Raw genomic sequence first — 27,066 nt, 5'->3', positions numbered from 1 at the left:
GCAGCCTCCGTTTAATTGCACCATCCAAGAATTTGAGGATGAAATCTTCCCTTGCCTTTCTCTTAAGCTCTTACATGTTTAATGTTTACACTTCACCCTTGTTTTAAAATTTCAAAAGTAGTAAACCCTCAGGAGAAAAAAAAGCCTTTGTGAGGCAATAATTGAGAACTGATTACGAACACTGAAGACACAGACCACTGCAGTAAGGAAGTACCTGTACCTACTTGATTTTTATTCTGCTTATGGCCAAATCTCAAATTATATTGGGAAACTGTCTCTTTCAGCAGGTATGAGTTTGTGTGGCTAGCTTGACTGTGCAGACTTCCTCTTGCCAAAAACTCTCTTGGATTGGTATTAAAAATAATCATTCTCGTGTTTCTCTGGGCAGCGAACTGGTTTGCTTAGGCAACCACAAGGCATTGCTAGTGTGAATGTTCTGTGCCTGCTCCAGACACTTCTGTTGAAGAGGAAAGTGAAATTCTACCTCCAAGTCCTTTATTCTGAACCAGTATTGTCTAGTCCTGTGGTACTGTACATCAGACTGTGTATTCAGTTGGCTTTTTTCTTCCTTCTAACAAAAGATTTTCTGACTTGTACAAAGTCATTTTTTTTTTAATTCTTATTAGAATATTTTCTGTTATCTGATATCAACATTTTCCTCCTTTCAGTTCATCTCCTGCTAAGGGAGCTCTTGTTTTATTTAAGGTTTCAGTTTAAAGGGAGAAATTGCTGCTGGTTAGTTGACTGGGTTGCTGTTGAGCTGAGCAGAGCTGCAGCTGTTTTTTGAAAGCTCATAATTGATTTTTTAAATGCTTACCTACATGAAATATTAAGTAATTGCATGACCACTTTTTCCCATGGTTAATAAGCATTTTCACGCCCTCTTTTGTTACTCATGGAAATGGTTTTCATTAAAATGGAGCTGTGGCTTTGACCTTGTATAATTCTGAGTGTTGCTACATCCTCAAGCACAATTAACATGCTGTAGATCTGCTCTCTGTTCATGTACGTACAACTATTTATATCTTTATTTGCCATAGATGCACAAAAGGTAGGGGAGTGTTCTTCAAAATGATAACTCATTTTCTGTATGTGAAATTGCTAGTTCACACTGATGTACTGGATCCAGCAGGCAGAGCTCGTTGGACTCGATTGTGTTGCACAGCAGTCAATGGACGTGGGGCCCTTAGGGAGCAATACAGTTAATGTAGCAGCTGCTGAGTTCAGAGTGAAGTGTCAGAACACCCTGTATGAAAAGGGCTAAAGAGTGTCTGGTTTTAAATGTGATGCTTCTGGGTTGAAAGCAGAGATCTATCACAGGTGGCTGCCAGGCAGCCCTGGATGTGTCACTGGTAAGATGGCAAGCTGGCACTTTACACCGTGGTATCTGTCTTTCAGGTGGATAAAGAGACAAACACAGAGAGCCTTGCACAATCTTCTGCTGTGGTTCGTCCAAAAGACAAAAGAACAGCAAATCCACCACAAACTCAGTTTGTCAGGGGTAGCACTATCATCCGCTCCAAAACGTTTTCACCAGGGCCACAAAGTCAGTACGTGTGTCGGGTAAGGAAGATGCAATCCTGAATCTATAGAATACTGCTTTTCATTAATAGAGAATGGTAGCAGTGTTTGCTTAGTCCCATATATATATATATATATATATATATATATATATATATATTTGTGTTTTTTTTTTTAACTGAGTCCTCACACTGCTTTCTTCTCTTCCCCTTTGACTTCAGAAGTTTCAGCCTTTTGGGGAGGGGGAGGGCAGCGCCTACTGCAGTCTTTACAAAACCTGAAAGTTCTGCTTACGTCACAGCTTACACAACCCTGTGATGCTGCTGCTGATGTAAGCATGTACTTGTATGTTTGATGGCAGATGTTTTTTCACTTCCATTTTCAGCTGAATCGCAGTGATAGTGACAGTTCAACGCTCTCCAAAAAAACCCCCTTTGTTCGAAATGCAATGGAGAGACGAAGCGTCAGAGTGAAACGGGTAAAGCATCACTGCTTGCTTTCTGTCTGGTACAGACGTTTACAGAAAAGAAGTGGAAACTGTTTAAAAGAAAGTATTTTTTGAAACAAAAATCAGTTACCAAATGCTTTCTTTCAGAAGCTTTTCTTTGCATGCGAGATACTTCTCTTAAGGCTACTTTCAAATGACAGAATATGACAAGGATGTAGAGAAATCATTTTAGGAAGATTGTTTCAGATATCTTCCTTCTATTAGAGTAGGAGTAGCAAAAATGTTTATGCTTATTGTTATGAGAGTGTTAGTGCTTGTGCTGTAATGAGTTGGAGAAGAAGGTGAAGAAAATGCAGCTTCAGATGCTCAGAGCAGAATTTTTTTTTTTTGCATTAAGAAGTGTTTTAAGAACAAGAAAAGGTCACATAAAATTGTTGGGTCTTTCATGAGGGGGAGTGGTGTGGGCAGTTCTTACTGTTGTCCACAATTGTTTTTTCAGCCTCCTATTAAGTGTGTTGGTACAGAGCGCCTAATTCGCACTTCACTGGACCTGGAACTGGACCTGCAGGCTTCAAAAACCTGGCACGATCGGCTGGTCCAGGAGATCTCTGTGCTGAGAGAACTGAAGGAGCAGTTAGAACAAGCTCAAAGTCAGGGTGAGAAAGAGTTACCACAGTGGGTGAAAGATGATGAGAGATTTCGACTGCTGCTGAGGCTAGTGGAAAAACGAGTGAGTAATACCTGCCTTTGGATTTTATTTCACATTTGAGAAGTGTGATTTGAGAAACAGGACTTTGGACAACCTGGAAATTAAACCTTAGCACTACAGTCACTCGTGTCTTGTTCTTATGATTCCATCAAGCAAGCTATTGAAGATGGAGGTAGCTGTTCTCAGGTGTTCTATTTACAGACTGCAGACTGTGCCAGCCTTCCTGCAGATACAAAGGTTAGGAAGGTAGCATCTAAATCTGCTCTGGCTCAGTGAAACTTGGGCATGGTGATCCCAAGCTTTAGAAAATGATCGTTTCTAGTTAGTGTATGTCTGGTGTGGATGTCTGGTCTCCCCTGAGCTGTGTCCTCTCCTAACCTTGCTGGAGTTTGTCTTGTCTCCTTAGCTTCCTGTGGCATGCTGTTACTCCTGAACATGTGTAGCACAAGAATTTCCTGTCATAGTTCGTGTGCAAGTATGGAAAGTCACAAATGCCATCTGTTCTGTAAAGTTCAGTCTCCCAAGTCACAGTAGGTGCAGCGTGCAATGGTTAGCACTAAACCTTTCTCTGTCTACAAGTTACTTTCCCTATGCATAGGGCTGCTTCTAAGCTTCCCTGATTTATCACAAGCACCTCTGGCATAAGATAGAAACGTTTTTTCTTAAGTTCTGATGGCACAGGATGTAGTTGGTTTAAAAATAATTTAAAAGAGCCCGCTGGGATAGAGCTTGGAAAATGGATTACTGTGTTCTTGCATGAGCTGATATGTTGGCTGAAAAATCATGGTATAAAGAAGGCATAGGTAACAGCCACAATTCTTAGCAAGGGGCTTGAAGTAGACCTTACAAAAAGCTCTCCTGGTTACAGTGGTTGACAACCCTTCAATTTACCTTCTGTGGCTTCTGGTTCCAGAAGTTTGCAGTTTTCAAACCCTTCAAACCTGCAGGTAAAACACTGCCGTATTTACAGATGTATTCAGATGGAGTGATTCCTCCTGGAAACACAAACAGCTTGCTTCTGCTTTTTAGGTGGAAAAAACAGAACACAAGTGTGAGCTCAAAGCTGATAAAATGATGAGAGCTGCTGCCAAGGACGTACACCGGCTCCGAGGGCAGAGTCGGAAGGAGCCTTTGGAAGTACAGTCATTCAGGTAATTATGGATCATTTGCTGAAGGGAATGAAAACTGACTACCTTGACTTCTTTGTGGATGATTAAGGTACTGATAAATCTATTTTTTGTACAAGTAGTTAACTGTTCTGCTAAAACTAAATCCCTATTTTCAAATCCAGTCTGAAAGTCAGAAATAAACAGCAGCACTGCAAGTGATTTCAAAGCAGCCAGTAGTAGTCCAGGTCGTTCCCCACCTGGCACACAACATGTAAATTGTTATTTTAATCCAGGAGCCATCCTTTGCCTCCTTAAGTCTAACGTGGGATTGTTTTTGGCATGAAGAGCATTCTGAAATGGCTTTTTTCATTCGATCAGTTTAACTGCAAGGATCTCTGTTGTGTGCATAAAAGGTGTGGCTCGAGAGAGGGTGTGCTGCTGTTCCTGGAGGTGACAGATGGTGGGATACACGTTAATGCAGATGATGCACATTTCTGGCAGCACCAGAATTGCACTAACAGCTGATCATCTTCTTCTAGAGAGAAAATGGCATTTTTCACACGGCCCAGGATAAACATACCAACGCTCTCTGCGGATGACGTGTGATCACCAGGAAGTATTTGCTTTCGGGACGCTTCTACAACTGCAGTTTGGTTTTGTTTTTTTGAAGTTATTTATGTGGTATACGAAGGCACCGAGGCCTTTTTACGTTAGAGCTTCTGTCAGTGCGTGGATGTTTTAAGGACGCCAGGTCGACGTCATATCATCACAGAAAACCAGCATTAAAGTGACAAGATTGTATAGTTTGTATATTTAGGAATGTATTTTTGGGAAATAGAATTTTAAATCAGAACAAAAGCAGCATCTGGTGCTGTTATTCTTAAGTAACGCTGTTTAGACCTTTTGTACAGCTCAGCCTTTTAGCGGCGCGACGGCAATAAGCGGCGGCGGAGCTCCGTGCAGCTGCCGGTGCGCGGGGCCCCCACGGCCGTGCGAGCCCGCGGGCCGCACTGTTACTGCAGCACCCGTTGAAGCCGCGGGCGGAGGGTGGCGGCCCCTCAGTCCGTGCGGGGATATTCCCAATAAAGCAACCGTTCCGCACCACGCGCGTCCTCGCCTGCTCTGTCCGCCGCGTCCCGTGCTGCGTGACGTCACCCCCTGCCCCCCCCGGGGTCCTCCCCACCGCCCGGGGGCGCTGTTCCTCGCCTCCGCGTTTCCACTTCCGCTCTCGCCCTTCCGTTTCCGCCCGCCCCTGCACCGGGAGGATGGAGGCGCGCGTGGCGGAGGCGGCGGCCCGGCTGGCGCGGCAGGTGGGGGCGGGGAGGGGGAGCGGAGCGCGGCCCGGCCCGGCAGCTCCTCGCGGTGGAGGCTCGCAGAGGGACTGGGGCGAGACGGGGGGGCCGCGGCGTGTGGTCCGGGCGGGGAGGGCGGGCTTCGTACTCGAGGGAAGAAAGCGACCGGAGAGGTAGGCTCGCTCCCGCGGCCGTGTTCTTTCTGGACGTGGCGGGGCCGCGCCCGGAGAGCGGGGGGGGGGTCTCGGTTGGCCCGGGCGGGGCGAGGCTGCGGCCTAGGGCGCTGCGGTGGGGAAGGAGGATGGAGGCGGCTGTTCCCAGTGATTGTGTAAAAATGAAAGGCCGTCCGGTCGGCGTTAGCCGCTCCTGGTGTTGAGTGGTGTGCACGGGAAGCTTTAGGAAAGCGTTGCATCCCTGTGCCGGGTGCGCTGCTCGCGCAGTGCCCCGGGACGCGCCTGGGCACGAGGGGCTGCTGCACGGCTGGGCTGTGAGTAAGGCCTGCCAGGCACGTGTGCGCAGCCAAGCTTCGCTATGCCCTCAGTTCACAACTTAAACACAAGAGAAGCACTGCTGTATGACACCGAGATAATAAATCTGGTTGCTGAACGCGAGCAGCTCCTTATTGTTCTTCCCTCTGTAGCTGCTGAGAGAGGAAAGGTGCCTCGGGGTCGAGCCCTTGTCCCAGCTCAGGAGAGCGGGTCCAAAAAGGAAGCAGTGTGCTCAGCTGCTGTGCTGAGCCAGCTCAGAAATGGGGCAGGAAGGCAGCAGGAGCGATTAAACCACAAGGGGGGCAAGGAGGGAAAGGGAGAGAGGTGCTCCAAACGCTGCTGCGCTTTGTCAGTCATTTGCTTTCTCATTATTTTTAATGCAGTGGAGTAAAACTGTCTACTCAGACTGAAGCGTGTCCAAGTTTAGTGATAATTTAGTGGAGCCTGGAGTATGTGCTCACAGAAAATACAAGGATCATTTTGGTTTCTTGAAAAAGCTATAGTTTTTTTGTATTCACAGGTGAGGGGAAGATTGCTAGTACTCAGCTGACCAAAGAGCCCTTGGAGATGTCAGCATGGCTTCATGCACTTCCCGCAGCTTCTTGTGAGGTGGTCATCAGGTATGACCCTTTACTGACAAGTTGTGATGCATCCAGGGCTGTGCAAGCAGAGTAGGGGTTGGAGTTTTATTCCTGGAACAGCAGTTTTTCCCTTCCTTTCCTCAGTTAGGTGTTTTGCAGCTCAGAGGTGCCTGTTGTGCTCTCTCCCTCCCTCCCTCAGAACATACTGTGAGAAAGGAGCTTTGAGGGGTATCTGTGGTTTAAAGTATTAACTTATTTTTTAGAAAGGTTACAGAGTTTGTATCCCTTTAACGATATCCAGCACTCACAGGTGATTTGCTAGACGAGCAGGCTTATTGCAGGTTGTTGTGATTAAGAGTATTTGTAACATGTGTGCAGACTTTCTCAGGTGGGCTCAGTGATGGGTGTGGGGCTGCTCTGCTGGCCCAGCCCCTCTTATCCCAACCACCACTGTTCCGGAACGTGGTGTAGTGCCTGCTGATTTTCAGGCTTTTCTGCTCAGTGGTTTTGAATGAGATCAGTTTGCATTAGCTGTTGAAGAGCAAAAATGTGGAAACTTGTATGGCAGCAGCAATGCTTGGGTAGGCAGCCAGAGAGCAGGTAAATGTGGGAATTAGCAGATAGTGTGACCTTGAGAACAGAACATAACCCTTGGTTTTTCTTAAATGATGTTCCAGGTTGAGTGTAGGTGAGTTTAAACAGTGGTTATTTATGTCTTTGCTCCAGCATTGCTCTGACTCAGTTGTTGCCATAGTGCTTAAATTTATAGCAAAACAGCACGTGAAATAATCAGATGAAATCTCTCAAGCTATCTTTAATGTGGAGTTCAGCCTGGAAATTTGTTGAGCAGATCTGTAAGTCATACGGAATGCTACCAAACCAGGCCAGTAAGAAAAGTTTGAAATAAGGAAAGCATGCTTTCTGTGTTGGATAAGCAGGTGAAAGCAAAAGAATCTGCCCCGGGTTTCAAAAGAGAAGTAATAGGATACAAAAGACCAGCTGGGATGGGCTGTTTGAAGCAGTTCTTCTTGAGCTATAGCTTTGGTTTTGGATGATCTAACACTGCAGGACACAGTGTGTTCTCCCCTGCCAGAGGACACCGTAGGGCTGGAAGCGTTGAAGCTGAAGCACAAATGAAGAATGACCTCAAAAGTTTCTAAAGCTTTCCAGCTTGCTCTGCAGATAGAGCAGCCTTAAGATCACTTTGGCTGCGTTTAAAAGTTTTGAGCATCTGCAGTTACACTGGCACCTGTGGGAGCTGCTGGTCAGGTGGAAATACTGGGCCAGAAGATTGGATGACCCAGATTTTTTTTCCTTAATTAAAAAATGTGATTGTTTCAAGAGCAAAAAGTGATTGAGCCCTTTTTATAAGGTTTGGCAGCGTATTTGTCTGTGATAATAACCCGAGCTGCTTCCTGCTGTGACAGTGTTGGTAGCAGAGTGCCTGCCTGGGTCAGACAAGGGGTCGGGGCAGGGAGCACTGCCTCCTGGAGCTGCTGTGTACGTTTCCAGCAGTGCCCTGACTTTGTGGAACAGGTTACAGGGGAAGTGGACAGCAGAGATGAAGCTTATGAGAGCTGGGTTCCTTGGGGCTGGGCAGGGGAAGTTGCTGCACCCTGCAGCAGCAGCAGGCTGCTGGGCTGTGTGCCTGTGCCTGGGCTGTGAGGTCAGGAGGGGCGAGGGGAGCAGCGGGTGCTGCCACTGCTGTTCTTTGGCCGTGGAAAGCACAAACCTGAAGGGCAGCTGAAAGCTGGAGCTCATTTGTGTGGAGTGTACAAGTCCACCTGAAATTCCCAGTTTCTCCCAAGCACCTTAGGGCAGTTTTAAGGGAGAAGGCACTGCAGCAGTGCGGGAGGAAGTGTGCACTGAGCTGGGATGAGCTCACACTGCAAGCCGGCATCACACCGCCCTGAGCTCGCTGGGGTTGCATCAGTGCTTGTGGCTTCATCCTCTGGGACAGGACGTGTGGGACTGGCTGAGGGCTGAAGGAGGCTTTGGGGAATTTGGAATCAAAACATCGTGCATCTTTATAGATAAAAAAAAGAAAAAGTTGGAGGAACTGCTTTTTTTAAGAATGTATTTTCTTAGCCCGACCTTTGTCTGTCTTCCTTGAGCTCTGTTTTGAGATTAGTAAGATGATTATTCCCTTACTGACTTCGTTAAGAGTATGTCAGAACCCATGCTTTTGGCACAGATAGAAACCACCTTTAAACAATAACGGTTCGGAATCGCTCGCTTGTTGTTGTTACCTTTACAAGGCAAGGCTGTACCTGAGGTCCTGCACTCCCCACCTGCTGTTCCCCTTCTCCAAGACCCACTGCATGTCCATCTCATTTGCTTTTCAGGAAAACGAGATAAAGTCACTAACTGCAGAAATTGAACATCTGAAGAACTTCGGGTGCTTGGGAATCTCCCCAAGTTTGGAAGGGTTGCGAGACGAAAACGCAAAGCTTAAATATCGGTTGAATTTTCTTCAGAAGGTAAGGGAATGGAGAATGAATGGTGCATGACATGGTTTTGTTCTCATTAAGAGGAAGTACACAAACGGTGTGGGTTCATTAGACTAGTGACATGTGGCTCTCTGCATTCTAATGTCTTAATTGTTGACTGTGCTTCAGATATTCAGATGTTTCTTGGTTCCTTAAACAAAACATGACTATGAAGGATGGCAGTAGGTTAATAAACCCACACTGTCCTGTCTTGAATGGTCATGTAGCCTGCAGCCCAGCTGAGGGCTTTACCAGGGTCACTGACAGACGTTGGAGGAATAAAACACAGTGCTGCGTTCAGGGGAAGTGTCTGGGCTGTGAGGTTCAAAGGGAGAAGCATCTCTTGATAGTCATGATGTCTGTGGTGTATACGATGCTCTTGTACCTAGAGGTGTCAGCCACATCTGTCAGTCATGCTTTGCCAGGCAGCCATGGAGAAAAGCAGGATGTGACGTGTACGTGAGTGTACACGTGCTGTGAATTGAGCTTTCTGTATTTTGTTTTTCCAGAGCCTTCAAGAGGAAAGAAGTAAAACAATGAAAAGCATGATTAATGTCAATAGCCGTCTTCAGGAGATCTTTGGAGCTGCCATTCGGGCTGCCTACCCAGAGTTGGAAAACCCTCCACTGGTGGTGACACCGAGCCAGCAGCCCAAGTTTGGGGATTATCAGTGCAACAGTGCCATGGGCATAACACAGGTAAATCTGAGAGATCGTCCAGAGAGGAGAAAAAGTGGGACTGTTGCCTGCTAGCAGCAAAGTGGTAGACAGCATGGGGAGAGTAACAGGTTGCGATTAAGGCTTGTTGCAGCCCTCTGTGGTGAGAATTCACTCAATATCTGATGACATTTTGGAAAGTATTGGCTTTTACAGAGCAGAACTTTACATCTCTTTTTAGATGACTAATGAGTTAGGAGAATGTCTGAGTTACACATTGCTGCAGAAGGACTGCCCAGTTTGTGGGATTTATGTCCTTGTATTCCTATATATATGATTGAGTAATTCTTAATTACTTCAGTATTTCTGTTAAAATCTGGAACAGAAGTCAGGAATCGTGTTTGTTTTGTTATGAATTCTGATCTTGGAGGTTTTGGGGTGGTTGTGGCAAAGGCTTCACTTTACAGAATGCCTGTGATGTGTGTATCAAGGAAGGAGTGGGGTTTTTAATCCTGGCACGTACCAACAGTGTTGCTTTGAAAATTATGGCACTGCTTTGTAGAAGGTATTGGCCAAAGAAGACCAGACAGAGTAAGAGACACTTCAGGCATTGCTCAGTGGGATGAGGCCGTAGTGAAGCAAAATGAGGAGGTCAGGGAGAAAGAAGACATCCTTGCTTAGATGAAGGAAGTGGCCCCACTTCCAATGCATTGCTACCTTTGAGGGAATAGGTTCTTCATAACTGGACGTCTTTGGTTTTGCAGTGTGTAGTCTCAACAGAAGCAGCTTTTATTCTTAAGATAAATACATGTGAAGTTCTGCAGTCCCAGGCTGCCCTCTGCAGTGCCAGTGCCTGTGTCCTGGGCAGCAGCAGTACGTGCCAGGCAGCAGGCTCTGGGGCTGCAGTGCCAGGGCAGAAACAGCCCACCCGAATACATGTCTGCCCTGGGTCTTGTTAGCACACTGCTAGCATACTGTGCCTGGGCTCCAGCCAGAGGGCTGCGCTGGGTGACTGCACCAACACAGACTTTCAGAGCTCGGCCACTTTTCTGACCGCTGCTTTACCCCAATTAAGTTGCTGTTAGAATTCTCGAGCCGTCCTGGCTTCTCAGTGTCAGCATTGTTCACATAACTCAGTGTCCGGTCGGTCTCCTTCAAGCCAGTGCTTCAAGATCCTGATTGTCAGCAGTACTGGTGAGTAAACGTTCCTTGTGCTGGGCTTGGCTGTAGGGTTTGTTCCTTGGAAGGCATGCCAGCGTGCTGGGCTTGTGAGTGCTGGCACACAAGGCATAATCACTGCAGTGGATGCAGTGCCATTATTTCTCTGAGCAGTGAGTTATGTTGGGTATGCAGGTACACCACAGAGTCTCACTCCCCTTTAAAGCTGAACATTGCTCACCCCAAGAGGAGGAGGAAGCATCTGACTGAGGGCAGCCACTACGTGCCAGGCAGCAGCCTCTCCCTTCCAGGCGCTGATGTGGAAACAGCCCTCACAAATGTGTATTGTGTTCCTTTGAGCTTGTTTGCATAGTAATGCCAGGGGCTCCAGCAAGGAGCTCTGCCTGTTCCTTAGAGAAATAGGAGTGCTGTGACTGTTTCTGGAGTGATTCAGAGGGCATGCCTGTCATCTGCTGGAACGTGCTTAGCATCTGGTTTTGCATTTATTCTTCCTGTAGTTTGTGCTCTGGGCAGCACATTTTGATCCCTGCAGAAGTTTGCTTTCCTTGCCCATTCTAAGCCATAACCATCTTGCAAAGATCCTATAATGATGAACAGCATGGCAGATCTGAACTGCAGCCTGAAGCCTAAGCAGAAGTGACGTTTTGCAGCAGAATGCAAGTTAGCATATTACAGCAGTAGTGGGCTTAGTCTAAAGTGACCAAGAGCTGTGTGTTCTTCTTGGCCTTGGTAGGAGTGGGGTGATAGAATGTTTTCAGACATTGCACATTAAGAATGAAAAACTACACATCAGAAACAAACGGTTGCAGTAATATTTATGTAGTATGAATGTAGTGTTTTGTGAGGGGTGAGCTCTCAGCATCTTCTCAGTATTTCTTGTAGGCACAACTTAAATTCTTGAGATGCAAGGCCTGGCACAGCTGAGGATAGCTGTGAAATGGACTGACAGGGTTTTGTAGCAGTGAGCTGGCTATTTTGATTTTTGAAGAGTTAAGTCAATTCAAAGAAAGCAGAATTTGCCAAAGCAAATCTTTCAGCCTGAAAGATTTTCTTGTGACGTGCAGCCTTTGGGTGTGCTGAACGTGCTGGGTGTAATGAGCCTTCTGTTGTGTGAGAAGAGCTGATCTAATATTTAAAAGTTGCTGGAAATGTTTTTGTTGGTGTGTTTGTGCCTGCATTGTGAAGGTAAAGGGCTCTTCTGACACAGCAGTATCTACATTTTCTGTTTCACTCTGTGGTATGTTCTGCAGGATTGAATTCTACTGGCTCTTGTGTTTCAGATACTGCTGAAAACCAAGGAACAGAAGGTTAGTCCAAGAGAGATCGCTGAGAAAATAACAAAACATATTCCTGCCAACGAATGCATTGAGAAGGTTGAAATTGCTGGTCCTGGTATGATACTTACTGTTACACCCCTTTTATGTTAGAAAGCTGAAAGGGTGATTTTGTACTGGATGGAACTGAGCTGAGTTTGACTCTCTTGTCAATGTCTTCCGATATTATGAAATAAATAAGCTTCTGATTGGTGAGCTTCATAGCCCCTAGATTTCTGCAGAAGCAGCAGATCAACCTCGGTCTTAAACTGGCCCGTGCAGTCCTAACCACTCTGGAAATTTTTCCTCTTAAGGGATCAGTTTTGCTTCTTGAGTATCAGTGACAGGTATGGGGTCACGATCATGTGAAGTTACTGCAAAAATTGATAACCTTCTCATCAAAGACATGACATGTCTGCTGTTGCTTGAGGGCTGAGGAGGAGGCCTTGCCCTTTTGGCACTGAGGTGCTGCAGGAGTGTGGAAGTTATTAACTGCTGCATCTGTGCTGTCCCTGTGACCTAGGAAGAAAAATGTGAGGGCTCGTGTTCCTTAGGGTAGCAATGTAAAGACAAAGATAATGTGGCACAGGCCTGCAGGGGGCTCAGGCAATTCCTTCCTTAACTCTTGGAAGGAAAACGCTTGTTCCACAAGCATGAATTATGGCAAATGTAACTACGTTTTAGGACATTAAATAAATAAATAAATAACAGGACTTGTATTTGCACTCTGCAAACCATTAAAAGATTATTTATTTATTTCCTAATAAGGAAAGCTTTTATAACTTCAGCTAAAAGGAGTTGCTGGTGGTCTAGCAGATTCTGACTGCTGCAGTTAAGGGCATCATTTGAAACAGGAACTGTCTTCTTGTGACAGCTTTGTTGTACCATTGCTGAAGTAAATTCTTGTTTAGTGAAGACAAGCTCTTGTCCTCAATGTGAGGAAAGTGAAATCCAAGGGGGAAAAAAAAAGGAAGTGTTTTAAGGTACTTAAGAAGCTACAACACTTGTTCATTGCTGGTTTTCTCCTCTAAAGGTTTTATCAATGTCCACCTGCGAAAGGATTTTGTATCAAAGCAGCTGAGCAGTTTACTCATTAATGGAGTTCAACCACCAGCTATTGGCAAAAGGAAAAAGGTATGGATGGCAGTAAGCAGATTCGTGTCTTGTGCCCATGTAGATAAAGCTACCTGCAGTGTAGTACGTGCTTTCAAGTCCTATCCTTCCTGAAGTGATCTGTTGGGTGGGTGGCCATGTCAGCTGTCGTTACAATGGCATTTCTGTGACTTCAGGACAGGGGGGCCATGGGTAGCCCACGTGTTCCAGCTGTGGTCTCTGGGGTGCTGGTGGTTGAGGGGAAAGGGGTATTCCAGGGTCCCTGGTGACAGCACGTTGTGCCCAGATTGGTCTGGAATTGATCCCTGACCCTCAAGGAGAGATGGACTACTCTGCCACCTTGTGCTGACAGCAGCATGGGCGTGCCTCCCCCCTCCCACCCAATAAAATCCACATGAAACACGTGGGATGTGGTAATGGCTGTCGCCTTTATTCGTTTTTTCCTTTTGTCCCATGTCTAAGGTGATACTGGATTTCTCCTCCCCTAACATTGCAAAGGAGATGCATGTGGGTCACCTGCGGTCCACCATCATCGGAGAAAGTATGTGCCGCCTCTTCGAGTTTGCAGGTTATGATGTGTTGAGGTGAGAGCTGCTTTTTGGGTGGGATAGGCTTCTTTGGCTGCATCTCGGCAGTAACTATGCTTTGGCGTAACAAATGGTCCTTGATGTGTAGTAAGGCAGGAAACTGATCAAGTGTAGTGAGGTTAGGAGTCGAGATGGGGCAGCTGCTTCGTTTCCCTGATGCAGGGACAGAGCTTGCCTGGTTTTTTGTATTATGTGTTTCTTCCTTTTGAATAGATGTATTTAAAATGTTCGTGTTTTAAAACATGTTTGAGATGTTGAAAAAAATGTTTGAGAAATCATTATTGCTGTGCTCTTTAATTGTTTCAAGGTTAAATCACTTAGGAGATTGGGGCACCCAGTTCGGAATGCTCATTGCTCACCTCCAAGACAAATTTCCAGATTACTTAACTGTTTCTCCTCCCATTGGGGACCTCCAAGCTTTCTACAAGGTATTTATTGCAAATGATTGTGATATTTATGTCAACAGCTGAGAAGGTTCAGCTAATACATTATTGCAGTTACCTACCAGTGGGTAAAGAGTGCATTATAGAATCTGGTCTTGAGTTGTCCACATGGGGAATGATTAAAGGACTTGCCTTTCGAGACAAGCACGCTTTGGGAGCACGCTGTGAATGTTCTCCTGTTGTTTCAAGGGAAAAACCAGGTGCTTCTTTCATGCAGTATATTTTACCATAGGAATCCAAGAGGAGATTTGACACGGAGGAGGAATTTAAGAAGCGAGCCTACCAATGTGTGGTGCTGCTGCAGAGCAAAGACCCTGACTTCATTAAAGCGTGGGAGCTCATCTGCGACGTGTCGCGGAAAGGTGACGCTCACAAACATGGCTCAGCAGTTGGGTGCTGTGGTTATTCTCACCAGCCTCTAGTTTTCTTAAAGAAGTCAGTGCCACCTTGATATAAGAAGTTTAAAGAGAAAGAACAATGGCCTCTGTATGCAGGAGTTCAGCTAAAGCCTTTGTCTCCTTGGTCTAATCTGAGTCCTTCCCTGATAGCTTGACCAAGAGGTAGAAAACATTTTTAGGGACTTGCTGTGCTTCTTAGTAAATGTATTCCACTAAAATCCCCACTGTATGCATTTAATGAAAGTATCTTCAACTGTCTTCTTCCTCAAGAGTTCCAGAAAATCTACAACTGCCTGGACATCACACTCACAGAGAGAGGGGAGTCGTTCTACCATGATATGATGAAAGACATCGTGAAAGAATTTGAAGATAAAGGTGAGGCTTTTTGTCTTGGACTCAGAAGTCCTGCAGGTCAGCACAAGAGCTAACTGCACTCCTAGTCACTGAGGCTCGGGGCTGATGGTCACAGGTTCACGTGCCCTGCTCTTTTTCTCAGCAGCGATTTCTGAGTGGGTGTTTTGTGGAACCTCCTCCCCAGGCATGAGCAGAACTGCTTCTTAGATACATTGCTTCAGAAAGGTTGAATCTTTCCTGCTGATAGCAGAAGTAGTTTGTGGGGGATATTTATCAGGAGTGGCATAACATAATACTGGAGTTTATTTTTTCTTTACCAGCATATCTTTCTTAGTGTTGTGGCTATAGGAGAACTTGCATTGTAGAAATTTTCTTGTGAAGGCAGTAGCATTTTTGGTTCCTGTTGACTCTGAGACACCGGAAGCAAAGTGGACCGTAATGATTTATAACTTCGTGTTTATGTTTAGCTTTTGCACTTCTGGAGTCTCACCATCTGCAGTGTTATCTCTTAAATATATTCTACCTCTCTGTAGAGCTTCCATAGCCTTTAGTGCCTTCCTCTCTAATGCTGTTTTTTCTAAAATCCAAAAAGTCTCTTTTGGAAAGGCCAGAGTGGTATAGATCTGCTTTCTTGTGCACAGTCCTGAGTTCTGGAAGCACAACACAAAATCTGACTTGACTGTGGTGAGGGAGTTCTCATTTAGGCTTGGTGGGTTTTTTTTCATACTTTGAGACATTAATGTGTGTGCATGGACTTTCCTTCCTGATGGCATCAGATCAGGATCTGTTTCTGCCTCTCGTGTCCCACAGCCTCCCCATGCAGTCTGACTCAGTGACTGACACTCATTGCTTGTCTAGGCTTTGTCCAGGTGGACGATGGCCGGAAGGTCGTCTTTGTCCCAGGTTTCTCTGTCCCGCTGACGATCATGAAGTCAGATGGAGGTTACACATACGACACGTCTGACCTGGCTGCTCTCAGACACAGGCTGCTTGAAGAGAAGGGTGATATCCTTATCTATGTTGTGGACAGTGGCCAGGTGAGTATGTCAGGCCCTTCTGTCACTGCTGATAGAGATCATCAGAAATCATCTACATAATAAGGACAGCAGTAAGGTAGATGGAACTCTGTAGGGTTCTCCATGCGCTGTGTTGGCTTCTGACCTTAGTGGTATAATGGTGAAACAAATGTGGTGACTGTGGCCTCCATGAAGAGCACTGGAACCCGACGATGAGAGAAGCACAGTCACCACTGGAGGTACGTGAGCCTAAATGTCATAGTCTGAAATGAGAGATGTACTGTGTGTACCTAGATCTCTTCTTACCTAATGAAATGCAAGGTTGTCAGTGCCACATGTGAGTGGGGATGTAAACAGGCTGGCTGTGGCTTCTGTGAGCCCAGCAAGTACTTAGAAAGGGTAAATGCTTCCATGGAGCTAAGAACATGTAAAAGGTCTCATTGTCAAAGCAGCGTTGTGAAGGTGATGAAATTGGCAAGAAAGCCATACCTAGAAGAGTGGGTTGAGAACTGGTTGTTGGTATTTCTTCCTTGCAGTCGGTGCATCTGCAGACAGTGTTTGCAGCTGGACAGATGGTCGGCTGGTATGACCCCAAAGTCACCAGAATCACCCATGCTGCATTTGGAGTGGTGCTGGGAGAAGACAAGTATGTCACTGGATATAGTATTTTTCCCTCTGAATGTGCTCTGAAGAGTGTTTGATTGAGTGCAGAAGACTTATTTGTTGACAAGTATGTATGAGGCATGCCAAAGAAAGACACCACATCCTTCACTGTTACTTGTAATGGTGTCACTGTATGGCACATCAGGGCACTCTAATGCACAGAGACACGTGCTGAAGTCAGGCCTGGCATTTGGGGAGAGAACTGTGTATTGGCACAGGGACTGGCTGGTGGAAGTGCAGAGGAAGGTGATGCAGATACTGGAGGTAGCAGTGGCAGAGGCCATGATGTCCTTATTTTCTGCCTGCCCTGCAGGAGGTGGAATGGAAGTTGGGAAAGAATGTGTGTGTCCTGGTGTGCAATGTGTGTGTCCTGGTGTGCAGGCCACGGTGCTCCAGAGTTGATCTTGTGTCTCAGTTACGCTGCAGTTGAACCTGTGTGTACTGCAGTCCTGCGATGTTGCAGAACAAGCTGGTTTGCTCTGGGCTTGCTTCTTACAAAAGTAAAGATGCCTTTCTAGATTCAAGTCTTGCACTGGTATTGTGTCCTGACTGAGGTCTGGGACAGTTCCCTGTCGCCCCCACTCACAGCTACCCCATAGAAGTTGTCAGAGTCCTTTTGCTAGGTACAGCTGGCTGGTGTCCAGTGCTTCAGTACAAAGGAAGGGGTGGGTATGTGCTTTTTTAATCAGCCAGAGGTGTTAGCAGTGGGAATTCCTGGGAGTGTTTTGCCTCATGTGTAGGTGGTCATTTCAGCTGTCTGTTTTCAGGAAGAAGTTCAAAACTCGCTCAGGGGACACAGTGCGTCTGATGGATCTCCTGGAGGAAGGGCTGAAACGAGCCATGGACAAGCTGAAAGACAAGGAACGGGACAAGGTAGCTCATCTTCCCACAGAACTTCCCACTTTTGTTCACAGATGTAAAATTTCTACAGTTTGGATTTAAGCTGAGACTGTGGATGCAGCCAGGTGCCCAGGTGGTGCTGTGAGTTTTGTACATAATCAGTACTGTTACTTTGAGCAGCTGGGGCAGGGTGCTGTCCTGGGGAAAGGAGAGTGCCCTGTGGTACACAGCAGGGAGGTGTGACCTGCAGGCAACATGCTGGTGCCTGCTGAGCACTACAGAGCTTTTAGTGGAGGTGGCAGGGAGCTGGGCCTGGCATGGGAGCTGGCCCTGCAGCTACCAGTGAGGCTGCAAGGATGGCACCAGTGACTCCTGGGGTGCTTGGCAGTTTCAGCAATGCCTGCTGGAAGCTTTTGTTTAAAAGGATTTCATCTGTTCTGGTTTGGGATGGCCTAAAAAGGTGGGTTACAGAACGGAACAGAGGACCAAACTGTCTGAGCACCGTGTGAGGCAATGGAATGGGGAAGCATGGCTCCTTTGTCCTGTGCATGAAGCTGAAAGCTCCCTTTTAAATGGAAAAAAGCACCATGATGTTCTCTCAAGAGCTCGTGCAAACCATGCTGACAGCTTGCTGTTGCACCAAAGTGGTATTCTTTTAGTGCTCAGCTGATCCCAGTTGCTCTGTTGGGGCATTCAGAGCTTACTGTGTGCTGTGTGTACGCCAGGGTTGTGAGGAGGCAGATGTGCACTTGTGTGGTGGTGGATGATATGAGGGGGGCAGGCCTGCAGCAGCAGAGGGTACATCATCTGCACACAGAGCTGGTGCCATGGAGGGGATGGTGCCCCCCAGGCAGAAAGGAGCTGGGAGCATGCTGCCATGAGGGGTAAAACCCCCTCACCCAAGCCAGGTTGTGATGGCAACACGGCTTTCCTCTTCTTGATCATTACCTGTTTTGAAATCACAACAGGTCCTCACAGCAGAAGAGCTGAAAGCTGCCCAGATGTCAGTCGCTTTTGGATGTATTAAATACGCAGATCTCTCCCACAACAGACTCAACGACTACGTGTTCTCCTTCGACAAGATGCTGGATGACCGAGGAAATACAGCTGCTTATTTGCTGTATGCCTTCACACGGATCAGGTGAGCTGAGGGTGGGGGCAGGCATCTTGAAGCTTGTCGAATGATTTCTGACTCTTTAGTGCAAAGGGGGGGGGGGTGGAGGAGGAGACAAGCCAGCTCCAGTCCTCTTTGTCATTGAGCTCATAGGTTCATAGGTTTATAAGGTTGGAAAGGACCTACAAGATCATCTAGTCCAACCATCCTCCTATTACTATCCCTACCCAACAACTACTAAATCAAATCCCTAAATGGTGTCATGCAATGGTGTCCTGTGGTACCTGAAGCAGCGCACTGCTTTCCAGTGGTGGAAGTTAATTGTTGGTAAAACCCTTGGAGGATTTAGGTTTTTGGAGAGGTGTGTGCTAAGCCAGAGGCAGCAGGACCACCTTCTGGATCTTTTCAGGGCTATAGCTCGCCTGGCCAGTATTGATGAGGACATGCTGCAGAAGGCAGCAAGGGAGGAGGTGCTCATCCTTGACCATGAGAAGGAGTGGAAACTGGGCAAGTGCATCCTGAGGTTCCCTGAGATCCTGCAGAAGATCCTGGATGATCTGTTATTGCACACACTCTGTGACTACCTTTATGAGCTGGCCACCACCTTCACTGAGTTCTATGACAACTGCTACTGCGTGGAGAAGGACAGGCAGAGTGGTGAGTGCTGGGCTGGGGGTGCTGCACGTGTCATTCCCCTGCACTGGGAAGACTGGTAGTGCCATACTGGCAGCTGCAGAGCAAGTGCTGTTCATGTGGGAGAGCTGGCACAGCTGGAAGGTTAGGCAGGGACCAGCCACCTGAACTGGGATGGGCAGCCTGCCTGGCTCACTGTACCCAGCCCCAGGAGGGGTTGATCTGAGCAGTTACTCCAGCTCCTACAGTGGTCTTTCTTTTGCTGTTTTGCAGGTCAGATTGTGAAGGTGAACATGTGGAGGCTGCTGTTGTGCGAGGCCACTGCCATGATCATGGCCAAGGGTTTTGACATCTTGGGAATTAAGCCTGTGCAGAGAATGTAACTGTTCCCTGAGGGGTGACAATAAAGGGACTGACTCAATGTGTCCATGTCTGAGAGGATGGGGTTCTGGCAGGGGAAGGTGCTCTAGGGGAGAGCAGCACCAAAGTGGGAAAGGGAAAAGAACTGAAGTATGAGTGCAGAAACCACAGGTACAGAGGCAGACAACTGGTTCTGTTAGCACAGCTCACAGCATTTGTGGTCACAGGAAGTGAACTCCTACAGGCCCATCCTCAGGGCTGTACTCTTTTATCCCTCTGTATGTGAGAAGATCAAGAAGTCTTCTGCAACTCCTTCCCTTCCTTAGCCCCCAGTACAGTCACCCACATTCCCACAGTCAAAATATGACTCTGCTGAGGCCCAGCCCCCTCCTTACCTTATTGAGCAGCTCCATCTGGGAACAGGACCCCTGACTGGTGCTGGGATCAGTGTCAGCCCTGAACCCGCATTGCTTGTTGCTTGGAAGGTGTTGGTGAATAGACAGAGCAGCAAATGGTGGCTGCAAAAGAGGTCAAACGTAGCACTCTCTGAGAAAGCTTTAAGCAGCAGGGGGCTGTGAATCAACACATACCAGGACAACACAGTATGCTGAGGCATAGCACCTGCAGGAACACCTCCGTGCTCCATTGCTGTTCCTTGCAAGGGCCCTGTACCAGTACACAGCCAAGCAGTGGCTTTCTGCTGTCAGAGCCCAGCTGCTAATTTGCTTACATGCAGCTGCACTGTACTGCTGAGTGCACAGCACAAGCCACCCACACACAGCTATACCATCAGGATGCAGAGATGCAAACAAGACACAGGTATCAACCCCTGTATGTGACAGATGGCCCAGGTTCTCTCCCCCAGACTGAGCTGTGGAAGGCAAACCCTGTCTGATACGATAGGTGACTGAGCACCAGTTCTGTCGGCAGACCCAGGGTTGTCCTGTGCCTGCCCTCACCTATGGCTGTCCTGGTCCCACCCCGAAGAGCTGAGCACGTACCTCAGCAGTGCTCGGCAGCTGAGCACAAGTTCCAGGCGCAGTGTTGGTTGGTGACGAGGCCAGCATTCTGTGCAGAGCCAGCAGGCAGGGGCACGCGTGGTCCAGCAATGAAGGTGTGAGTCTGGATGAGTGGGTCCTTGTCCACATAGAGCTTGATGGTGGGGGGGGGGGGGGTGCCTCTCCTCCTCTCCTCATGGTCACCATCAGGAAGCAGGACAGCCATGGCTCTGCTGTCCCCAGGTCCCAGCACCAGGCCCCTCCCCAGAACAGCAGAAGATATGGTCACAGCCTTCACAGTGCACCACGCTTAGCAGGAAGGGGCAGGCAGCAGTGCTGGGGCTGACAGCCAGGGGCTGCCCTGAACATCTCCAAGGCAATGAAGAGCTGAGCTGGAGCAGGGGGCACTGGGTGGGGACAGAGTATGGAGGGTGGGGTGTCACTGAGGAGCACAGGGCTGGTGTTGGGCTGTAGGGCTCACTTCGGGGAAGAATCAGGAAGGCCACAGGACAAAGCCACCCCATCCCACAGTACCTGAGAATGTGGCAGACAGGGTCAGCCCCAGTACAGAGTATCAACCACAACCATGGCAAGGAGCACTGGGTGAGCCAGGGAGGTGGGGCAGCAGCAAGCAGGGCTGGCTCAGGCTGTGACAGCAGCCAGTGTGAGCCACAGTCCAGTGATCACCAGTAGAGTCCATAGTAATGAGTATGGATGGAGGTCAAGCTGGGAATTCAGTCTGTGGGTTAAGATCAAAATGCACATCATTAATGGGGAAGGGTGGGTGTCTGTGGCCAGACACAGCCATGGCTGTCACTCAGGCAGGTTCTAGAAGAAAGCCTCAGGTCTTGCCTGTGCCCACAGGGTGGGAGGGTCAGCCCTGGTTGGGGGGCCTCCCCACTGAGCATTATAGGCAGCCTCTGCTCCACAGGCAGCAGAAGGAAGGGAGCAGCCCTCATCTCCACACACACACACACACACACACCAAGCCAACCCCAAGCCCAGAGCTGCAAACCCCTGCCCCTACTGTGCTGTGTGAGAGCAAGCACCGTACCTGGAAGAGCCTGCTGCACTCTGTTATCATGTGGGCCAAGCCCTGTGTGGCTGCCAGGTTCTCACTCAGCTCCCTCTGGTCCGGCTTCCCCAGGCTGCACTTCCTCTGGCTCGACCTGTGGATGGGGAAGGAAAAGGCAGTTAACCAGGGGCTGTGTGAGACAGGCAGCACTGCAGGACTCAGAGGTGCCGTGCAAAGCTCACGTGGTACCACTGCCATATGGTGCATCACCCCAAAATGCAACCAGGGCAGGGCCAGCACAGAACCCCTCTGCTCAACAAGGCACAGCCCTTTGATCCCAAAGCACATCACACATGGCCACAGGCAGCTGTTACCCAATGGCTCTGCATGGAGCCTGCAGCTGCTGGGCTCTGAGACCCTGCTACGTCCACGATGAGGACCATGCTGCACACACTTCCAAAACAGTCCCCTCATTATTTCTTAATTACTATATGACAAAATTAATTCTGAGTTCTGCCACTTTTATCTATGTGCATTCCTGCCAAATGGCCCCCAACTCCACTGGGAGATGAAGTCCTCAGCCATGCTCTCAAAGGGAGCCCAGCCCGCCCCGCACTTTGAAGTCTGAACCCTGCTCTGCAGCATTCATGCCTGGATACAGCAACACTGAGGCTTCAAAGGAACTCTCTCTGCACAGTGACAGCAAAGGGAAAACTCAACCTCTCCTTCTGATCCTGATATTTCAGAGGAATGTTGTAGTGAAGCCAGGAGGTGCTCACAGGCACCTGCAGCTGGGAGGAGCAGCTGCCCTGTGCAGGATCTGGTGGTGCTTTGATGAAGGGCTGGGTGATGTTCTGCAGCACTCTGAAAACAGCTCCAGTCTTTAAGGCACCTGTCAGGCAACAAGTGGCTGCCCTCAAAGCCCCCGTGCCCTGAGGCACATCTATCTGTCCATAGACAAGGGCACAAAGCAGAGCAAACTGCTCTGCCCTAGGAGCGCAGATAAGGCTGAAAGCTCTCAGAGATTCCAGTTAGCTGCTTTGGCCCAAGGGCACTTCCCTCTCCCCACATAGGAGCAGAAGATGTTATGCCACCCAGACAGCATAACTTCTACTTAAGGAGATAAACATGCAGGATCCCTGTGGCTCTGTTTGGCAAGAAACATCCCTTATCACCCAGAGGAATGAGTGAGTGCCAGCAGCTGCTGCAGGCTGACAAGGGTCCACAGGCCCCACACACCCCACAACAAGTAACACAGGCAGTGGGCACAGCGTGGCAGCAGAACAGGGGGCACCCCATAGCACCGGGCATGTAACAGCTTGTAACACACACCAGCAGCAGGACAGGAGGGGCACACAGCCTGAGCTCAGCCTGCACTGCGGGCAGCTCCCGCTCGGCCTCAGCATCCACGTTTGAGACAAACACTACCTGCCCCCCTTAGAAGCTACACAAAGCATTGGTCTAGCCAAGCAAAACGCTACTGCAAGCAGCAATGCTCAGTAGGATGAGGAACCGAGAGGAGGAGGAACTGTCGTCCCGTCTGAGGGTGTTGAGGTGGAACAGCGACGGCGCGAGACAGACTGCGATGTTGGTTGGGGTCATTTGGTTTTCCTCAGCACACGCGACCACATCTCGTAGGAAGAGCAGGAGAGTTTTCAAAGCTTCTCGGTTTTCCTTAGGCAGAAGGAGAATGGCAGCCTGGACAGCCTGCAGCTGCTGGTCCTTTGGCACGTCTGGGAACAGAACAAAAACAGAACTGGGAACAGAACAAACCCTACATGCAGGGCACTGAAAACATAGGTCTGTGCATCTCCCTGTCACTCCAGCTCACAACATAAAGTCCACCATCACATCACACGTACAGTTTTCAGCCACCACCTGTCAGTGCACACATTCCCCGATGCTGGTGCTTGACTTGTGGATTCTCTTGAACGTCACATCAGTGGACTTACTTGAACTGGGTCTGGATGAAGCCTGAATAAGGGCTTATATCCCCAGTAAATGGACTCCCCACACTGAAGTCATGGTTTCAGTCAGGTCCTGCCTCATCTGTCTCAGAAAGGAGGCATTGTAGCACCAGTCCATCTGTCAACACTTCTTACAGCCTAGCTCTTACACTAAGGGAGCATACAATACTCAAGGAACTGCAACACCACAGCTTTTGTTACTTACATTGGTAGATGTGGAGGAAGGATTCACAGAGCCTGCTGGTAAATATAGGCTCAGGAAGGTCTCGGAAATACTGCTTCACCATATCTGCCACATCAAACGCTGACTGCCCTTCATAGCACACATTGTTGGGGCTGCTTTCATTCATTTCTCTTAAAGACAGAATCCTGGATCTAACACCAGATTTTCGGAACAGGCCAACCTACAAGTGAAACAGAAAATGTTAAAGACATCAGGACTCAAAGCTCAACCAATAATCCATCGCTCCTTTCCTTTCGATAGCTCAGACCCTATGGTAGCAGGACTTAATAAACACCAACGGGTTCTGGTACCAACAGAAGCAGCATGGCTACTCCCCCCCAGGCAAACTGTGATGCTGTATCTCTACTTAGTGACACATTTCAGCTGAATGATAATGATCATCACGCTGACCCAGGCACCACCAGCAATCACAGAAAAGAGGGAACAACGACATGGCGTGAGCTCCTCAGGGTGCAGAGGCCAGAACTACCGGCAGGTGATTTCAGCAAGGCGAGGCAGAAGGAATAATAGAAAACTAAAAGGTATTCCCAGAAGGAAACAGCACCGCTCTTCCCTCACGTGCTGCCTGCTCAGACCTGCTGCCCCTTCGTGCCCAGTGGTGAGGATGTCCCTCACAAAAGCCTAAAGCAGAGTGCCCTCAGGAGCAGATCCCTCCTTGAACAGAGCTGCTCTGGGCTGCCCTCAGTTCATACCTGGTCAAGAAAGTGGCTTCTTAAATAGTCCAGTGCCTGCAGGATGCCGTTAGGCAGCGGGTGGCTTGTTCGCTGAACGTTCAGCAGCAAGGGGACCCCAAAGACATTTTTGTCCTTGTAGTCAGAGGCTTTTATTTTTTTAAACTTTGGTATAGTCCTGAAAACAAAAACCAGCACATCTAACTTAACAGCTCTTCAGCACAGCTCTGCTCAGCACTGCAGCCTCTGTGAAGCACCTCTGGTAGAGCCCCAAACTTTGGGGCACTGAGAGAGCAACCACACAGTGCTCTGAAACCAGTGACACCGTGACCACCAGCAGCACTGACTGAGCAGGATGGGATCCCTCACTGCAGACAAGGTAACCTTGGCAGACAAGGAAATCCACCTGCTTGCATCAGATCCTCTCCTTCCAACACCGTCTGCTTTAACAACAGATGACTTACCAGTTCCAGCCATGCTTACTGGAAGGGGAATATCTGTCCATGATAGCAGTGAGTCTCAGCAAGGCTAGCTTTTGTGCCCGGCTGTCCACCTGCACAGGGAAGCCCTCCACAGACCCGTGCTGCCTCCTGTGCCTGCAGGATAAATGTTGGTCACACCAAAGGACTATTGCCATTGTCCCTCTTAGTTTTCTGCTTGCTTCTGTGAAACCCTTAAGACTCTACACAGCCCATGGTTCCCCAACAGCTTGTGGTTACTTGCTTTCAAACACAGTGCTAAAGGTTTCAGTAAGAAGCACAGCAAGCCGGTCATCAGTCTGACTCCATTTATCTAAGTACTGATACAGGAAGAGTTGAGAATAACTTTCTCCTACTATCCAACCCAAGGTCACGAGAGACCTGCTTTCAATACGATCAAAGCAGATGTGTGTGGACCTCGCACTGCCACATCCCAGAAGTATCTGGCACCACCATTGCAGACTTCAATTCCCAGAACAGACTCACTTAAGAATATTTTGTTCTGGAATAGCAGTAACATTTTCAGTGGAGAAAATCAATAAGGAAAGCTTCCAGAAGGGCAGTCTGATAGGGAAACCCGAGGATGACTGACCTGTTGGTCTTTGTAGGGTCTGTTATGAACGCCAGCTCTGTAGAACTGAGCTCATTGCCCAGATCACAGCTGTCCTCTCCCTCAGTGGACAGCACAGCTGCTCTCTTAGCTTCCAAGTGCCCCGTGTCAAGACAGATTTCTTTAGGCAAGGATGGATACAGAGCTGTCAAGTCACTGGCAAAGTCCAAATCCCCATCATCTGAGAATGTCTCTGTCCACTGATCAACCAACTTCCTGAGACCCTTGACATCTTCTATAACATTGTTCAGTTCTGTAAAAACATCATCATCACCAACTTCTGCCAACTCTAGCTTATCAAGTTCAACATTAGGCATGTTGTCATACACACTCAGCCTGTTATCAGTGCGTGAGAGGGGGCTGCTGGGGTCCTTGGAGCTGCTCCTGCTCTGCCTCCTTGTGCTGCCAGTTCTCCAGCTGACAGGAGACTCACCTACTGGAGACACAGGACTGTTTATAAGGGCTTTGGGGAAAGTGCCAGGTTTGTGGCCGTGTGGTACTTGAAACATCTGGTCCGTTTGTAACTTGACTTCATTGTTTAGGTTTCCCTGAGATACACTGCTCCACAGCAAGAGCTTGCTAGACTCCACGTCCTCTGCACACCTCCCCTTCCTTTCACAGCAGCTTTCTGGTTTTTTAAGAGGACGTGCAGTGCTCACTGTTCTGCTGCTTTCAAACTTGTTGCTGCCATTGCAGCTATGAGGAGAAGAATTGCTCTTCGTTTGGATGCCAGGGAGGTCAGCAATATTTACACAGTTGAGCATCTTCATCTTCTCCTCAGTAAGTCCTTCCAGAAGGAAAGGTTCACTTATGATGGGTCTGGCCTTTGACTGACCACTCCTTAAGTTGCAGCTCCTCAAGTGCAACTTCTCCATTTTCTTTAGAAGGTTCTTCTTCTTTTTGCGTGGTGACTTATCCCAAAGCTTCTTCTCACCTGAGGTATTTAAACATGCACTGCGTGGAGGAGAACAACTAAAGGCAGATTCCAGTGAAGCAACTCTACTGGAAGAACTTGGGCTGGTTTCTGCGTCTTCAGAAGATTTTGGGAAGTTAACATCACTGTCACCGCTGCTGGTGCTGTGAACTGAGGACACATCATGTTTGTCATCACAACCTGGAAGGACTCTGTCTCCATTGCCAGTGCCCTTCAGCACTGGGCTGCCTGGGAGGGACGCACCAGCGCCTTCTGCAGAACCTTCTAGGCTCTCAAGACGAAACCACTTCTGGCTGCACCATTCATACGCCCATTTGTTACTGATTGCACAAGGTTCATCATCAGAGTCATCACTCTTGGAAGGAAAAAAAGTACACTTCAAGGGTATCGGTTTGAAAACAATACATCAACAAAAAACATTACCAAAATGAGACAACCTACCTCCAAGACCTACATAAACATAAGCAGTTACCAAAGGTCTACCCTGAGCTCTGTTCTTTTAGTTGAAAAACGAAGTGACAACTTACACCCCAGATGCTGACAAGCCTGCTAAATACCATTGGAAAAGGTGGCAGATTTGATCTCAGGATGAAAAACTCATTTGCAGCAAATCCAGGGGTTCCAAATGATATTTTTACCTAAAGACAAATAAATCAAACACTTCTTCATGCTTCAGTGACTAGACCTTTCAGGTGGAGATGCACTTGGCTGTGGAAGTGTGGCACACTCTCGAGACTAGCCACACCAACTGTGTTTGCTGTGTTGTCCACACACCAACTGAGTGCCGGGTGACAAGCAACCCTCGATACCTTTGAAGAAGTATTTTAATATAACATTTAATC

General features: G+C 48.1%; 3 protein-coding genes across 4 annotated transcripts in view; 2 read left to right on the top strand and 1 right to left on the bottom strand.

The window, feature by feature from the left end:
* The window catches only part of WWC1 (WW and C2 domain containing 1), a 63,702-nt gene extending 59,216 nt beyond the window's left edge, over window positions 1-4,486 (top strand). The window contains exons 19-23 of the mRNA XM_065734487.1: window positions 1,399-1,563; window positions 1,907-1,999; window positions 2,469-2,699; window positions 3,708-3,829; window positions 4,327-4,486. Of these exons, the coding sequence (XP_065590559.1) occupies window positions 1,399-1,563; window positions 1,907-1,999; window positions 2,469-2,699; window positions 3,708-3,829; window positions 4,327-4,393 (678 nt within the window). The 3' untranslated portion in view covers window positions 4,394-4,486. The remainder of the gene's footprint in view (window positions 1-1,398; window positions 1,564-1,906; window positions 2,000-2,468; window positions 2,700-3,707; window positions 3,830-4,326) is intronic.
* A 556-nt stretch (window positions 4,487-5,042) lies between these two features.
* On the top strand, window positions 5,043-19,371 carry RARS1 (arginyl-tRNA synthetase 1). Of its 2 annotated transcripts, XM_065734489.1 has the most exons (16): window positions 5,043-5,097; window positions 6,088-6,187; window positions 8,494-8,628; window positions 9,147-9,335; window positions 11,753-11,864; window positions 12,819-12,919; window positions 13,361-13,482; window positions 13,793-13,913; window positions 14,161-14,290; window positions 14,597-14,701; window positions 15,539-15,717; window positions 16,233-16,342; window positions 17,127-17,232; window positions 18,168-18,340; window positions 18,723-18,970; window positions 19,220-19,371. In XM_065734489.1, exons 4-16 carry the CDS (start codon window positions 9,174-9,176, stop codon window positions 19,327-19,329), a joined length of 1,779 nt encoding a protein of 592 aa, XP_065590561.1. In that variant the 5' UTR covers window positions 5,043-5,097; window positions 6,088-6,187; window positions 8,494-8,628; window positions 9,147-9,173; the 3' UTR covers window positions 19,330-19,371. The 2 variants fall into 2 exon arrangements, with proteins under 2 accessions (XP_065590561.1, XP_065590560.1); XM_065734488.1 differs by lacking the exon at window positions 6,088-6,187 and having other exon boundaries at window positions 5,053-5,097.
* The window catches only part of LOC136047761 (rho GTPase-activating protein 7-like), a 27,012-nt gene continuing 19,309 nt past the window's right edge, over window positions 19,364-27,066 (bottom strand). The window contains 7 exon segments of the mRNA XM_065735056.1: window positions 19,364-19,564; window positions 21,359-21,473; window positions 22,833-23,052; window positions 23,492-23,690; window positions 24,223-24,379; window positions 24,666-24,797; window positions 25,273-26,579. Coding sequence (XP_065591128.1) covers window positions 19,364-19,564; window positions 21,359-21,473; window positions 22,833-23,052; window positions 23,492-23,690; window positions 24,223-24,379; window positions 24,666-24,797; window positions 25,273-26,579 — 2,331 coding nt within the window.

Source organism: Cyrtonyx montezumae, unplaced genomic scaffold (assembly GCF_038088225.1).
Source record: "Cyrtonyx montezumae isolate F1298 unplaced genomic scaffold, pur_monq_1.0 scaffold_18, whole genome shotgun sequence".
NCBI lineage: Eukaryota > Metazoa > Chordata > Aves > Galliformes > Odontophoridae > Cyrtonyx > Cyrtonyx montezumae.
Note: the sequence above shows the minus strand (reverse complement) of the source record. Positions and strands in the feature narration are given on the sequence as shown.

What these genes read in the sequence shown, in the direction of transcription:
- RARS1 (XM_065734488.1), top strand. Translation starts at nt 5,053, where the DNA reads ATGGAGGCGCGCGTGGCGGAGGCGGCGGCCCGGCTGGCGCGGCAG. An exon ending in CGGCCCGGCTGGCGCGGCAG is followed by an intron (nt 5,098 to 8,493) that starts GTGGGGGCGGGG and finishes TTTGCTTTTCAG; the next exon opens with GAAAACGAGATAAAGTCACT. An exon ending in GTGCCATGGGCATAACACAG is followed by an intron (nt 9,336 to 11,752) that starts GTAAATCTGAGA and finishes CTTGTGTTTCAG; the next exon opens with ATACTGCTGAAAACCAAGGA.